The 17486-nt window shown below is 37.4% G+C and overlaps 1 protein-coding gene across 1 annotated transcript; it reads left to right on the plus strand.

The window, feature by feature from the left end:
* The first annotated feature begins 14896 nt into the window (after nt 1-14896).
* LOC138909905 (uncharacterized) lies at nt 14897-16816 on the plus strand. Its single transcript, XM_070201122.1, has 6 exons — nt 14897-14927; nt 15086-15141; nt 15312-15557; nt 16018-16092; nt 16279-16349; nt 16501-16816. The coding sequence occupies exons 1-6, from the start codon at nt 14897-14899 to the stop codon at nt 16814-16816; spliced, it is 795 nt and encodes a 264-aa protein (XP_070057223.1).
* Nucleotides 16817-17486: the final 670 nt, after the last annotated feature.

A 17486-nucleotide genomic window follows, 5' to 3' on the forward strand; every position in this document is an offset into this window, starting at 1 on the left:
AAAATAAATAATGGCATGGTAAAAATGTTTAACAATATAATAAGATAAAATGACAATGAAAATGAATCAAGTAGTATGTCACCATTTAATTATACCAAATAGTGGCAATTAATACCTCATGGAAACAAAACAGAATTCTTTTCAACTTTAAGAAAATCACAACAATAATCAAAAGCAATTATGGCCATAAATCAATATCAACAAGGGCACTCCCGAGGTACCGCATCGTAGTCCCAAATCATAAATAAATTCATATTATCTCATTTCCTTATATCACCGCTGGAGCCTTAAATTTTTATTTTAAAGAAAATATTTTTCCCGAAATAGCATCTCGCATTTTAGCCACCCTTATCACACCGCATGATTTTTAGTAGATTTTCCCTACTAGCCACGCATATCAAGCCACCCTTATCTCACCGCATGCGTTTCAATACCCAGACCTTATACCACCACATGCGTACCAATATCATAATATATCACAATTTGCACATCAAGTGCTCAAATATTTCAATTTGCCAAAATAAATCAACAACAATATTTTTCTATAATAAAGAGCTCACGGCTCATGCCAAAATAATTCATGATAATATTTTTTCACAATAAAGAGCTCACGACTCCATCACAACTAGTACGAAAATATCATAAAATATTCAGCAAATATAATAATTCACAAATTTACTACCTTGTTTTAAATATCAAAATTTTAAATGTAAAATACTTCTTTTTGTTTTATAATATTTGAAATTAAAGAAATTCCACCTTTAATTAATACGCCGAATAAAAGAAACCAAGTTTTAGCTAACAGGTAAAAATAATTAGCGGGAGAAGGTCAAGAAAATTTAAATTATATAAATCAAATCAATGATGGAGAATATAACAAGATTTAATAATTTAATTCATATGCAATAGTGATCTACACAATTTAAAAACACAATCTTTCATATTTAGCCCGTGTACACACTCGTCACCTCGTGTACACGACTTTCGTCACATAACAATTATCACATTAATACCAATCCTAGGGGAAATTTCCCTCACACAAGGTTAGACAAGTCACTTACCTCGACTTGCTCCAATTTAATCCTCTACTAGGCCTTTTCCTCGATTATCCAACTCTGAATGGCTCGAATCTAGCCAAAATAATTCGATACAGTCAACAAAAATTATAGGAATCAATTTCATAAGAAATACTATATTTTTCAATAAAATTCGAAATTAGCTCAAAATTTGCCTGTGGGGCCTACGTCTCGGAATCCGGAGAAAGTTATGAAATCCGATAACCCATTCAATTACGAGTCCAACCATACCAGTTTCACTCAAATCCGACTCCGAATCGACACCGAAATCTCAAAAATTTGTTTCTATGAGTTTTCTAAAATTTTCCCAAATTTCAATCTCAAAACACTAATTAAATGGTGAAAACAATGATATATTCGTATATATTGACCAAATCCGAGTTAGAATCACTTACCCCAATATTTTTCCTTGAAAATCTATCAAAATCGCCTCTGTTCAAGCTCCAATGTGTCAGAAATGGCGAATGGGACTAAGTCCCCTCCTTTATAATTCTTCCTAGGCAGCCCTCGATCCTGGGCCTCGAACGTGGCTTCGATCATGGCCCTCGAGCCTGCCTTCGATCATGGCCCTCGAGCATGGGCCTTCGATCATGGCCCTCGAGCCTGCTTTCAATCATGGCCCTCGAGCCTGAGCATTCGATCATGGCCCTCGAGCCTGAGCCTCGATCATGGCTTCGATCCTAAGCCTTATCCCTGGCTTCGACCCTGGGCTCGATATCTGGGCTTCGATCTTGGTCTCAATTTTTTTGGGCTTCGATCCTGGGCTCCATTTTTCTGCATTTCCAACAGAAGAAAGCAGCAGCTTTTGCAGCAGCTGTTTAAGTCCAACTTTTGATCCGTTAATCATCCGAAACTCACCCGAGGCCCTCGGGACCTCAACCACATACTCCGACAAGTCCTAAAATATCATACGAACTTATTTGAAACCTCAAATCACATCAAACAATACCAAAATCACAAATCACACCCAATCAAGCTTAATGAAACTTAAGAGTTTCCAACTTCTACATTCGATGTCGAAACCTATCAAATCAAGTCCGATTGACCTCAAATTTTGCACGCAAGTCATAAATGACATAACTGAGGTATGAAAAATTTTGAAACTGGATTCCGACCTCGATATCAAAAGTCAACTCCCCGGTCAAACTTCCAAACTCAAATTCCTCTTTTAGCCATTTCAAGCCTAATTTAACTACGGGCCTCCAAATAATTTTCCGGACGCGCTCCTAAGTCCAAAATCACCATGCGAAGCTATTGGAATCATCAAAATTTTATTTCGGGGTCGTTTACATATAGGTTGCTATCCAGCCTACCTTTTTAACTTAAGTTTTAAACTTTAGAACTAAGTATTCTAATTTATTATAAAAATCACATCGAACTCGAACCAATTGCCCAGGCAAGTCATATAACAGTTATAAGGTATAGAATGAGCATTAAATAGGGGAATGAGGCTACAGCTTTTAAAATAACTGGTCGGGTCGTTACAGCCGCTAGGCTAGCCAACGGTGAACTAGGCATGTGTTTTTCCTTCTTAACAACTTCGAAATAATTGATTTTTATTTATTAAGTAAGTAAGAGGTGAAAAATTTAATAAAATATTGTGTAAACAAATATAAGAACAAGTGTGGTGAAATAAATACTCAAAAGCCATCAAATGTCTACTAGCATAATTCTAAGACATGGTATCACAAGTGTATGAGCTACTAGTAGAATATACAAAATACTAAACTACTGTCTGAAATAGAGTAGACAGAAAGTAAATGCAAAAGATAGACTACGAATGCTGCAGAACGGACTCGGAAAGCAGCTCACCACTAAGTCTCGGAGTATCAGGGGTGCGCGTCGGGATGACTGCCAGATGCACCTGCCTCAAATCCTACACTATTAGTGTAGAAGTGTAGTGTGAGTACATAAATAACATGTACCCAATCTAACCTCGAAGAAGTAGTGACGAGGGATCGACATCGACATTTAATATAGGCCAACAATAAAATACAGAAATTCTAAACAGGTATGGGACATGGAAATAATAATAATAACACAATATTAGGCAGTGAATAAATGACTCATTAACTGATAATAAATTCCAAAATCTCTAGCCAACATCTATTAACCCCAAATCAATTTCTGTCATTAAATAAATTATAACCTCTTGAGCCATAAAGTAATATCAAGTGTAATCAGGCTCCGAGTATTATCACGCATGATTTATGCCGAGGCCGTATGGCCCGATCCAAAAATATACTGTGTGCACTACCTAGGGTCGAACGGCACGAACCATAGATGTATCTATTATATTGCCGAGGCGAACGACCCGCTTTTACGATAATAGAGAAGTTTACCTCGCTCGCGAAAGTACTTGCGATGCGAGAGGACATGGATTTCTCAGAGATATTAAATATTCATCAATTCTTCCCCAAAATAAGAATTCTAAATTGGAAGTTTTCAACTTTAAAATCTCTAGTCTCAGCTCTATTCAAGATAATTAATATGCATAACAAATATGACAGTATAATTAAAGCATGATGTAAATCTAAGACTACCCGGACATCTCATGAAATATAGCTATGCATGGACTCTCGTCACTTAGTGCGTATGTAGCTCCCCACACAAATAACACACAACAAGTTACACCTAAGGGGATGAGTTCTCTCTTACAAGGTTAGGCAAGAGACGTACCTCGTTCTCAAGCTCACTTTCGGTCCACAAATACGGTCTAAGTCCTCAACTTGGTGCCAAACAACCCGAAACTAGCCCAATATTATATAAATAAATCAGCATATACTCAAAAGTTCATAATTTACCTATTGGAGTAATTACCCAACCCAATTTGGAAGATTCCTAAAATTTACCCCCGGGCCCACGTGCCCGAATTTCAGAAATATTCGAAGAAAATTGTTACCCATAATCTCACAAACTCAAATATATCATTTTCACCTAATTCCATAATCATTTTTCGTGGTTAAATCCCATTTTTATTAAAACTTAGGTTTTTCAACTAAAACCATAATTTCCACTATTTTACATGTTAAAATCTACCCATAATCTATGTATTTAACTTATATTTAATAGGAATTACTTACCTTCAATAGCTAGGTAGAAATCCCTCTCTAAGAAGATCCAAATATCGCCCAAGAAGTGAAATAAATGAACCAAAATGGCCTAAGTCCCGTCTTAAATGGACCTCACTGCTGCCTCCCAGCGATTTTCGCTTCTGCGGAGAATTGGTCGCTTCTGCGGCTCCGCATCTGCAGATGATGCATCGCAGATGCGGCCCTCCCCCAGCTGGCCTACTTCCGCTTCTGCGGACAAAGGCTCGCTTCTGCGATCATCTGCCTCGCACCTGCGCTTTCGTAGGTGCGCTCCTTTCCTCGCTTCTGCGACTACATGCTCAGGCTGCCCAAGCTGCTTCTGCGAGCTTCACCTCACTTCTGAGAGCTTCACCTCGCTTCTGCGAGGTCACTTCTGTGACCAAACTTCCGCAAAAGCGGTCGCACCAGCAATAGAAAATTCCCAGCTCTTCAACATGGCCCAAATCGATCTGAACCCCGTCCGAAACTCGCCCGAGCCAATCGGGGCCTTAACCAAATATACCAATAAGTTCGTAAATATAAGACGGACTTGCTCGAACCCTCGGAATGTGTAAAATACCATCAAAATTAAGAATCATACTCCAAACCAAATCGAATCAACTTATGAATGCAACTTGCTCCGAACGCGCCGAATGATACTTAAACTACTCGGAATGACACCAAATTTTGCGTGCAAGTCTTAAATTACCATACGGAACTATTCCCAAGCTTGGAATTCCAAACGAACCTCGATAACACCAAAAACTATTTCAACCCAAATTTAAAGCACTTTAAATCCTTCAATGCGCCAACTTTCAACTTTAGGCGTCAAAACGCTCCCGGGTCATTCAAAACCCGATCCGAACACACGCCCAAGTCCAAAATCATCATACGAATCCATTGAGACCGTCAAATCCCGGTTCCGAGGTCGTTTACTATAAATATTGACCCAAGTTAAACTTAACCCTTTTAAGCCAAAAATAAGGAACTAAGTGTTCCGATTTCAACCCGAATTCTTCCAAACCCGAACTAACCATCCCCCCAAGTCATAAAATAGTAAAAGCACATACATGGAGTCTTATTTAGGAGAATGAGGTTCTATAAAGTAAAATGACCGGTCGGGTCGTTACACATACTTTATACTTTACCAAAATCTCAATGTATTTTTTCGTCTTTGGAGGCTTTTTTTTCAATTCAAAAGCTTGGATAAGTTTTTGTTTGATTTTGTTTAACAGAATAAATAGATAGAAGAATATAAACTATTATTATTATTATTATTATTATTACACATAACAAAAAAGTACATAAATCTTAAACATATAGCTTAACGCATATGTCGTTATTTCAAGCATAAATTTATGTTCTCCTTTATTTTCAATATAGAATATTGAGTTTTAATTTTATTTTAAATTTTCGTTATTTACTGTGTGGAAGAACTCTTTTCTTTTTTTAACAGTTCATATAACTTTATTTATTTTGTCTTCCTTTTTGTTAAAAGTAATTCCTATAGATTTTTATATCCACGAATGTTTCGATGGATTTGTCTTCTTTTTTTTTTGTTGCCATAATTATAGTATTCTATAAGACATCTGCATCTTTATTGGAAATTGATACATCTTTTAATTATCTTAATAATTTTTTACTTTTTTTTTCATATTTGTCGGAACAAAAGAAACTACTTAGCCGGATATAAAATAATTAAAGACCCATAATAAAATTGAATTGAAGATTGTCATATAAGAGTCAAAACTAAATTTAAAAAAACTAAAATTTTCATTAAATGGGATTCCATATAAGTTCTATTTTTTTATTTGAAAATCTCCCCCTAAACTCACTTTAAGAATGCCAAGTGACTTTTTAATACCTTGCCACTTGACTTAACTATAATGTCAATTATATATGGTAACTTTATTCCTTTAATATATATATATATATATATATATATAGTAAATTAATTAGTAGTAGTTTGTTGAAAAAGAATTAGTAGTACTTAAAAAATGAGCAAAAAGAGAAGTCGGTAGATCATATATGATTGTAATGATTTTCTCAGATTGGGTCGATGGTTACTTATCAGTGATTGGTTGGATGGCTGGGTCCACCTATTTTTGCTCTTTCACTATTATTTGTTTATGTTCTCCACATTGTTATAAAGAATTTTTATGTTATCCGATTAAATTAATTTATCATAATAGATAATTACTTTTCATATTAATTTAATATGATAAGTTTTAGTTTTAGGGTGTATTTGGTATGATAATAGTTATGTTTCATGAAAAATATATTTTTCAGTAATTGATTGGTGAGAGAAATTTATTTTCGGAAAACATACGTATTAAAAATTAATAAAACAATATTAGTAAACTGGAGAGTGGTTTAATGAATTCATTGAATGCTAAAATTTAACACTGATATTTACGTGTTGATTGGAGCAAGTAATATGAAGTTATAAGTTAAGATAAATGTCACGACTCGAAATTTCCACCTTCGGGACCGTGATAGCGCCTAACATTTCACTTGCTAGGCAAGCCAACGTTAAAATAATATTATTAATTTTAAATAATTTTAAATTAATTAATAACAAAGAAACAAATGCGGAAATAAAGTCTGAAATAAGTGAATAATCCATAATAATAGCGATGTCTAAATACCATCCCAGAACTGGTGTCACAAGTGCACGGGCTACTAGAATAATACAAATAAAGGTCTGAATGAAAATGAAGTTGTCTGAAAGAAATATACAGCTATGATAAAGTGGAAGGGGACTTCAGAACTGCGAACGCCATGCAGTTATACCTCAAGTTTCCTGCGAATAGCTGAATCCGAGCAAACTACTGTACGCCGCTAGGACCAACTCCGGTATCTGCACAAGAAGTGTAGAGTATAGTATGAGTACAACCGACCCCATGTACCCAGTAAGTGTCGAGCCTAACCTCGACAAAGTAGTGACAAGGTTAAGACATGTCACTTACATTAACCTGTACGCAATACTAATAATAATAACAACAACACTAGAAATAAAACAGGTAACTCATTTCAACAGCTGAAGCCAACTCGGCAGTCATAACCAATTATTATTTCAATCAGTTTCTGTTGCGGGGTGCAACCCGATCCCACAATATATTCATATTCAATTCCGTTGTGGCGTGCAACCCGATCCCACAATATATTCATTTTCATTTAATCATGTTGCGGCGTGCAACTCGATCCTATTTCAATCAATTCTGTTGCGGTGTGCAACTCGCTCCTCCAATATATTCATTTCAATAAATTCTGTTGCGGCGTGCTACCCGCTCCTCCAATATATTCACTTTCATTTCTGTTACGGCGTGCAACCCGCTCCTCCAATAATATAATTTACCAATTCTTATAAAAGAAATTACTCCAATAAATGCAACAATTAATATGAAATTATAAAATAACAAGCATACAATAATTATGATATATTTAGAAATAAGTGATGACAAGTAGTAATTAATTGTGGAAATTAAGGAGGAAATATGCATTTTAATAATTAGTATACTAAATGTCAAGTAGCAATTAAGTCACATAAATCAAATAATCATGTAGCAATTATAGCGTGGATTCAAGGCATAATATTGAGTAAGGAATATGAGAGAAACAATTAATATAATTATTAATTCATGATTTAAAATGATTTATGATTTTTAAATAATTATGCAAACAATTAATTTGACGACGTATAGACATTCGTCACCTCGCCTATACGACGTTCACATGAATTTCACATAACAAATAATTCAAGGGTTCTATTCCCTCAAGTCAAGGTTAACCAAGACACTTACCTCGCTTCGCAACCAAATTCAAGATTCCAATAAACCTTTTCCTCGCGAATTCGTGTCCGAAAGTTTCAAATCTAATCACAAACAATTCAATATACTTAACACAAATCGTAGAAATTAATTTCATATGAATTTACTAATTTTTCGGATTAAAATTCGAAATTCATTTAAAAAATCGATAGTGGGACCCACGTCTCGAATCCCGAAAAAATTCCGAAATCCGAACACCCATTCCGATACGAGTTTAACCATATAAAATTTATCGAATTCCGACATCGGATTGACCTTCAAATCTTCATTTTGAATTTTTGAAAGATTTTATAACAATTACAATTTTCTTCCCTCTAAATCCGAAATAAACGATGAATATAAGCATGGATTTATGAAATATAATCACTTTCGGGATATAGAACACTTACCCAAGTTGAAGTCGTGAAAACCCCCTTTGAAATCGCCCAAATCCGAGACCCAAAACTCAAAAATGAATAAAAATGGCTAACACCCGATTTTTATGTGTTCTGCCCAACATTTTTACATCTGCGGATAAATTTTCATATCTGCGGACTCGCATTTGCGAGACAAAGCTCTCATTTGCGGAGCAGGGCAGCCAAGCAGAGGACCGCATATGCGGACCTTCACGTCGCAGAAGCGACTGCGCAGATGCGCGAAGTGAACCGCAGATGCGCGAAGGGAACCGCAGAAGCGCGAATGATCGCATCTGCGATCATGTCGGACCTGCATCCCAAGCTTCGCAGAAGCGAAGCTTCTCCCCTGGCCTCAAAGTCACATAAGCGACACTGCCTCTGCAGAAGCGATCACACACCTGCAGCCAAAATTGCGCGGGTGCGAAACACCAGAACCAGACCTGCAAATTTTTACCAAAATGGTCCGAAACACGTCCGAAACTCACCCGAGCCACTCGGGACCTCCTTCAAATATTCCAACAAGTCCCTAACATAATATGGACTTACTCGAGCTCTCAAATCACGTCAAATAACGTCGAAATTACAATTCACACCTCGATTCGAACTTTTGAGTTTCAAACTCTTCAATTTGCAAAACTCGTGCCAAAATATATTAAACGAATCCGGAATGACTTCAAATTTTGGCACACAAGTCATAAATGACATAACGGAACTATTCCAATTTTCGAAATCCCAATCCTAGTTTGATATCAATAAAGTCAAATCCGTGGTCAAACTTTGGAAACCTTTAGTCTTTAGATTTCTAGTTTATGTTAAATAGCGATAATTTGAGTTAGGGACCTCCGAATTCGATTCCGGGCATACGCCCAAGTCCCAAATCACGATACGGACCTGCTGGAACTGTCAAAATACTGATTCGGGCCCGTTTGCTCAAAATATTGACCGAAATCAACTCAGTTGAGTTTTAAAGTTCTATTTCACATTTTAATCTATTTTTTTCGCATAAAAACTTTCCGGAAAATTATACGGACTGCGCACGCAAGTCGAGGAAAGTTGAATGGTGCTATTTGACGTTTAAGAAAACAAAAATAATGTTTAAATTAAAGATGGCATTTTGGGTCATCACAATAAATTTATGAAAATGACATTTGCTCATAAGTGAAAAATATCAATTTTTATTTTTATTTTGATAGAAAATATTTTCTATAGAAAATGACTTCCACCGGGTGGGAGGCTCAAGGATTAGGGGAAAGTAAAAGGAAAATAGAAAGGCTTGATGAAAATCGATTAAATGAAACTTCCACTGGAAAGAGAAACATTCCAACTATGTAGAGTTCACAGGAACTATAATTGAAAATTGTCTGATCGGCTTTTTCCGAAGGAAAAATTGAAATAGAATCAATTTGAATTTGAGACAGTCATTTGAAATCTTATTGTGAAACACTGTCGTTCATGTCTATTTTTATCTTCCATATGTACAAGTTATTACCACTTAATTCTCAATTTTGTGTTTTAAAGTGGCTATAATTTCTTGACTTACAAGGCTTCTTCTGAAGTTTTTCTTATATAAGTTAAATATGTACTTAGGACTTTTATTTGAGATGTAGAGTTAACTGATGCGAAGGATAATAGTTAACTTGAGGTCCAAAGATAAGTGACTTAGCCGACCATTATCAATCTGTGATTAGGACATGTAGGAAAAAAGCAGCAACTTGTCATCTTCTTAATTAGTTAGTGCTTCCTTTGCTTCTTATTATATTGCAAAACAAATCTAACCTAAGTTTAACAAGTTATTATCTATTTAGATGAAATTTAGAAAAGCTTTTCATATTAATCTCATTTGGTTGTGACAAGCAGTGTTTTAAAAGGCGTGGGCGTAAAGCGAGGCGTAAGTCCCATAGGTATTTAATTTTTAATATTTTATAAAATAATATAATTATAGTAAATATTTATAAACAGGTAAAATTACATAAAAATGAAGAAAACTAGCGGACAAGATAAAGAATTGGGAAAGACAATATATATATATATATATATATATATATATGTGTGTGTGTGTGTGCGCGCGCGCGCGCGCGCGCGCGCGTCAAAATAATTTATCATACGCTACTTACAAACACAAGTAACTTGAGTCTAAAAAAATAAAATTTTCTACATGGAGGAACAAAAATGATGACTAACATGCAATTTGAACTTTGAACTTGCTGCTATGAAGGAGAATGGAGTTCTCTTTGTATTTGTAAAAAATAATTGAATATTCATTACTTTTGGGAGATATTAGCAGACTAGCGGACAAGATAAAGAATTGCGAAAGATCATGAATTATGGCTTCAATCAATAAAAAAAGGTCTTGACTTTTAAATTTAATACATTTCAGTTCCTTTTTAAAACTTTTAAGTAATTACCAAGCTGACTTTTGAGAATTTGGGTATTATATGAAGGACTTATTCAACATATTTTGCTTTAATTTGAAAAAGTCTCTGGGGCTTACGCCTCACTAAAAAAATGCGCCTCAAACGCCCGGGCGTATGCCCCGAATTGCTGGGCGTATGCCTCTTGAAACTTTCACCCCACACCATCGCCTTTGGACGTTTTTGATGCGCCTCGCCTCTGAGCTCTCCTCGGGGCTCGTTCCGAAAACGCCTTTTAAAACACCGGTGACAAGACACCAACTTCAAAACATACAACTTAGTGGTGGTACTATTTCAATTGTCATGAGTATGTCCAAATTGCAGTTTCTCTTTTATGTTTTGTTTTACGACATAAATCAACTATATTTTGTATTACACTCCAAAAATATATAAGTTCGAATTGACTCACAATCAACTAACAAAAATATTTTTTCCCCCCTCTAAATTAACAAATTATTCAATTGAAGTATAAGCTAAGTTGCTCTAACATGTTGAAAATTCTGTATACTTTATTAGTGTCCATAATTTAATTGAAAACCTTGTAATAACAATTCCAACTAGCAATTGCTAATATTAGTAAAGACCTAACCTGTAGCAGAAGGCATGGGTGCATGTAGAAGTTTCCATTAGAAAAACATACAATTTTTTTTAATTCGATGTTCGGTTCTTGCATTGGGATCCGATCAAATCTGTATTCGCACCGGTGTCTGGTATATACACAGTTACACACTATTACTTGATTTTGATTGGTTGCCAACCTTCGCTTACAATTTTTGTCTCCATAGTTGTTCTTGCATTTTCTATTTGTGTGGCCTAAAATTCACTTAATGCGATTTAATATTCTCAAATACTCCAGTTTTTCAGATCTTTTCTTGTACTGTACTCAAGGCTTCTACCAAAGGGTAACCAAGAAAAATAGGTTTTTACTAACTTCTTAATGGAAAGTACGAGTCAACCACAAGTTTATTCTTGAGAAATAGAATAAGTATAAAAGTGAACAATTTTTATACTATTGTATAGTATTGTTCTAAGTTGCTCGGACACGGATGCGGATCAAGAGGTCGGATCCTTCGAGATGTAAATTTTAAGATTCGGGGATATGGATCCTAGTACGGATAAGGGTGCGGGGATCCGGCTAAAAGTAATTCAAAAATATAAAAATATCTCTAAATTATGAGAAATTTTGTGGAATACTTACGCATAGCATGTAAAGTGTGAATTTCTTTTTTATTTTCAAGTTGTAAATAAGTAAAGGATTGATTTCCTAGATAAAATATGCTAATTTCGTCAAATTTACCTTAGTTTTGATTTTGATTTCGGGAATCAAATTGTATCTCGTCTCGAATTTTTTCGTCCGCGGTGGTCAAAGAATCCAAAATTATTTGACCAAATTCCGGTACGAATCTCATACCCACACCCATACTAGTGTCGTGTCGATACGGATGCGACACCTAAATTGTCAGGTCGGAGCAACTTAGCTATTGTTTACTCGCTTTTGTCCTTTTTGGCTGGAAAGAAGAATTAATACAATGTAAAAGCTGAAAACAGACAAACATTTGCTGTTTAGATCAGATTCAGAACCGAAACCCCTTGTGGACAGACATAACTGTCCATAGAGATGGCTTTTGAGAATTTTTGTATAAGAAAATTGAATCTGGAACTTGTGGTCAGATGAATCTTCGAATGTGACAACTATGGGAGTAAGACAGTCTGACCAAAAGACTAGTACTTTTTTTATCAAGTAGTTGTCTTTTTTTTTTCTTCGTCTTTTTGGCTTCTTGTTGCCCAATTGTTCTTACCTCAACACCCATTTTGAATGGTGTCAACTGGTTGATGTTTAAGGTTCAATTTCCACTAGTAAAACTCATTGAGATCACAAATCATCGTACTATATTATAATCACGAAAAATTTTAGGTGAAGTTAGTTTACTATAATAACCTTCAAAAATTGAATGACCAAATTATCCTCTACCTAAAATTAAAATTACCTCTTACTAAATTATATTTTGTACTTAATTCCCCGTAAAAAATTCATAACATTAATGAAAGAAATAATTCCAATATTGGGAACCGTACACTTTTTAGCCGTTATTGGACACTTTTTACCGATATTATTACAGTTCCTTTATATTATTTCCTTCTTCTATTTAATTTTCTCTCCTCTTTTAAATCCTATATCACATAAAGTTTCAGTTATAACACTTTTATATTCTTTCGGTTACAACTTCTTGTATTCGTCACTTAATTATAAAATTTAAAAGGATTCTTCACCATTAAATTTTGAATATTGTACCACTATTTAAATAGACAGATCATACGCATTCGCCATCTTGCTTTCATTGTGACCAAATTCAAATACTGTGTTGTGCGAATGAAGAGAAATAGGTTAGATGCATAGATTGAATGAGGTCAGTGAACAAGGCATTAACAACCAACACTCTTTTGTAATTTCATGGCATCATCAATACTACTACTACTATCTTATCAAATAGTATTTCATTGACATCATATCATATTATATCAATAATTCTTCCTTCACTCATAAAGTCATCAAGCACCGGTCACATGGTTTATTGTTTACCCTAAAAATTGAGTAACAATTAAACTTATGTTGTGGTTTTAATGATATGTGATTTAAACCAGCACCAATTGATAAACAACGAATTAAATAGATAACTTGGGCAATAAAATAAATCAAACCGGTCTGCAAACGATGCCTCGACCTCGATTCGAGATAGTTTCGAGGTTAATTAATAAGAACAATATAGGATAGAACAAACATCGATGAATAGTGATGAACAAAGAAAACAACGTATATGTATATTCTTATCAGTGAATAATATTTTTTTTACAAGTGAATGGGATCCCTCTTTATATAATAGAGGAATCCTAAATAAGGTACAACTCTAATAACGGAAGTAGATCCCATGATTAGTGCTAATAACTCCTTTGATTTGATCTGTTTCGGGATTTCCGCCCTGACTTTTGACCGGTTACTGATATCTCGCCATTCCGTTATTACGCCTTACTCGAAGTCAATCATGCTCTATCTCAATGGACACTTCGATCTCCAGGTATGATATTCTATCTTCAAGCTCGAGCCAGATCTATTATGAGGTTACTCTCGAGGTAACTCCCCTGCCAACGAAATCGGGTATGCCCGATTTCGACCGTATATAGATAGTCCCCTCGTTTTTTGGAGTGTAACGAGAAGAAATGAATTTGAGACTTCGATTTAATACCTCGATCAATTATGACGTCAACATTGTGACGTAAGCGACATAAGTGATTGAAGCGTCGTGTCTGCGCAATTTCCAAGGTCATTAATTAACGCCAGTTGATGGTCGGCCACCAGTATTTTCAAACCGTCAAAGTGGCTATTATAAATAGACCACCTTCATAATCTTTTCAAACTTTACTTTCAAACTTCTTCTAATCTTCAAAAGCTCTTCTATTCTCTTCAAGCCCATCAACTTTGACGGTTTCCGTTTGCCAATCTCTTATTAAAACACAAATTCCGCCTTTTCCTTCCTTAAACTTCATATAGTAATGGCAAAAACATCAAAGACCGTTCCTCAAGAGGAAAAGGCCTCCTCATCGCGGCCGACCAGTGACAAAACACCGGTGGAGCCACGTATCGAAGAGTGCATCCCCGGGCCATGTGAACTTACTTCCGACTTTAAAGTCGAAAAACCCTCTTCGGTTCCTGGCCGATGCGAGCCCATGTCTAGATACATCTGTTCGATGTCCGAAGGCGATCTCGAGCAGGTGAAAAAGGACTGCCACTGGGAGAATAAAGAGGTGGTGATTCCTACCCCTGAAGAGTACATCGCAACTCATGTGAAAGGGTTCTTAAGTGTGTATACTTACCCTTTCACACTGGGTTCCGTCGATCCCGTCATAATCGACTTCTGCCGCCAATACCGGGTAACCCTAGGCCAGATCTACCCCTCTTTTTGGCGCATTGTCATTTTGCTCAGATTCTTCTCGAGCAAGATCGAGGGATGTCTTTCACCCTCGATCATCTCATTAGGCTATACAGACCCCGTCTTTATCGGGGCGAACTGATAAGGCTTCAGCGCTGGGCCACGAAGGTGCTATTCTCGAGCATAGATGAGGACAAGGACTGAGGATGGATATGCCGGTTTGTCCGAGTCAGGACCTCCGATTTAATCCCCGCCGAGAAGATGCCATCCCCCGAAGAATGGAACATGAAGCGTAAGTAGAACTTCACCGATAACGTTTGGTCACTTGTTATGTTTCCTTTACCTCTTCTCATCTATATTCTTCTTTATGGTGCAGCTTCCCCCTGGTTTCCTGGTGTAGTCCAGGACCTTGCAGGTTGGATTCGACAACTGGTTTCAACCTCTTCGTATGCTGAGCGCTCATGGCGTGATTTGGCCAACGGTCGATGGGAGGCCAAAAATCATGGTAAGTTCTCATGTCCGTGTTTGATGCTTTCCTGTGAAATACTTCCTTTTAACTTGATTTCTTCTCATACAGTTCTTGGAGATAGTGTCGTTATTAGGCTGCCTCCCCTCGGGGAAGAGGAGGTCCTGAAGCCGACAAAGATAAGAAAAGGAGAAAGGCCTCGCCACCAGATACCCCAAGGCCCAAGAAAAGCAGGGCACAAAAGTCGAAGACTGATCTCGCCGTTCTACCTGCCGATGTAGTCCAAACACTACGAGACAAAGATGAGGAGGGAGAAGATATCAACTGCCTGCTGGTGGCTTGGAAGAGGGATAGAATCGAAGCTTCGAAAGCTCCTGAGCAGGTGACGGTCGAGGGGGTTCAGCCGTAGACCGAGGTGATCTCGGGGGAAGGTCCGAGCAGAGTCCCCGAATCATCGGGTGTTGATGATGCCTCCTGCCGTGATGCGCAACTGGTAGGTATGCCCGAAGGGTCTAGTTCCGTGGCCCTTCAAAGAGAAGAGAATTCCCCAAGTGACTCGCTCAGAGCAATTAATATTGATGATTCTCCGCCCGGCCCCACGTTCTCTGAGGGGCAGTTTCGGGGTGCCCGATCTATGGGGACCCCCGATGTGGGGATATCCCCAGAAGGGGATAATATACTTCGTAGTTGCTTCGTGGGGGTCGATGATGTTTTTGGCCTTGACGCATCACTCATTTTTGATGAGGCTCAGTGACTTCTGAACTAAGTAAGTTTTAGCCCATGCTACCATGCTTGCGTTTGTTCTTATTTATCTAAGTCTGATTTCCTTTCTTTCTGTACAGGCTACAACGCTCCATCGAGAAGCGTCTTCCAAGTACCGAGCTGAGCTGGCTCAATATGAGGCTAATCTCAAAAAGGTTATAGAGGAGAGAAACGCCCTCAAACTCCTCTATGTGTGAAAAGAAGAGGAGATCATGAGAATTCGAGCCGAGCTGACAAGAACCCATCGAGATCAGACCGAGCTTATTGAACGGGTAATGTAAATTTTTGGGAGCTTGTTATGTATTAACTTGATATTGGCAACTAACACTTTGATCCTGCAGGTTCAGCAAAAGGCCGAATTGGTTGAACAGCTTCGTGAGGAGGCCAAGATGAAAGAGGCAGAGACTTTGGGGTGGAAGCAACCGTCTCGCCTCGGAGAAAGATGCGGTTCGGGCCCAACTGTCTTCGGTTGAGCGTCAACTCCAAAGTGTGAAGGTGGAGAACTTGGCCCGAGCCCAGTAGGTTGAAGAGCTCGAGACTCGATTGGCCGTTGAGCTTGCAAGGGCCACATCCGAGGCAGAGGCACTCGTGGCCTCCTACCGAGCCATCGCTGAAGCCGCTAACACTCGGGCAAAGGAAATTTCCGATGCTGCTGAGGTTAGATTGTCCCGTGTTGCCGAGCACGCTGGGCGCCAGTCTCAAAGAGAGACTCTTGAGGAGGTACATGCTCGTGGCTTTGACCTCACGGCTGATATCGAGAGTGCGAAAATTTTGGAGGACGAGGCCGGAGCTTTGCTTTCCGATGATGAAGACTGTGCGAGTGTATCCGAGAGCGGAGAAGATGAAGCCCCCGAAGATGCAGCTCCCGAGGCGGACTAGGCACTTAGTATTTTTTTTCCTTTTGTTTTTTGAGTAAGACCCTGTGTGGTCTTTGTAAATACTTTGCACATATGAAATATTCCTTTTCTTTCCGTTTCGTCTCTGATTTTTGATTTCTGATTCATGATAAATTCTGTTTTGCCTTTGTCTTGTGAAAACTTTATTGCAATCGGGTTGCTGTAGCCTCTATAATCGAGTGAGCAACAACTCGAACTCAGAGTAGAACAAACCCGTAGGTTTTTTAGTTAAACGAAGGCGAGTCCCAGAGCTCAACAATATGTTCGGGATTTTGATTTCGGATGCCTTGATCGAAGCTATAATTGTACTGTTTTTGTAGCCGAGTTCGAGTAAGTTTCGAACTCACAGTAACAGACCCCTTAAGGTTTTATATCATATAATGATGAATCTTCAAGCTATATTCAAGTCAATTTTATTTGAGCTCGGAATAGTGGAATCCTTAGGTCCGAATTGAGTGAGAACAAAATCTTGAACTCTAAGTGTATTGGCCCTTAGGCTCTTTAGATTGGGCCGATATGGCCTCTAAAAGATGGCTACTTTTTCCCTTTTTCGGCTTAGAAGACTTAGTAAAAATTTCTTTATGCCTTAACACGTATTCTTTACCCATTGGGTTTTTTGAGGGTTCGATGTCGATTGAAACCCCTTTGCTTTT

Source organism: Nicotiana tomentosiformis, chromosome 4 (assembly GCF_000390325.3).
Source record: "Nicotiana tomentosiformis chromosome 4, ASM39032v3, whole genome shotgun sequence".
NCBI classification, from domain to species: domain Eukaryota; kingdom Viridiplantae; phylum Streptophyta; class Magnoliopsida; order Solanales; family Solanaceae; genus Nicotiana; species Nicotiana tomentosiformis.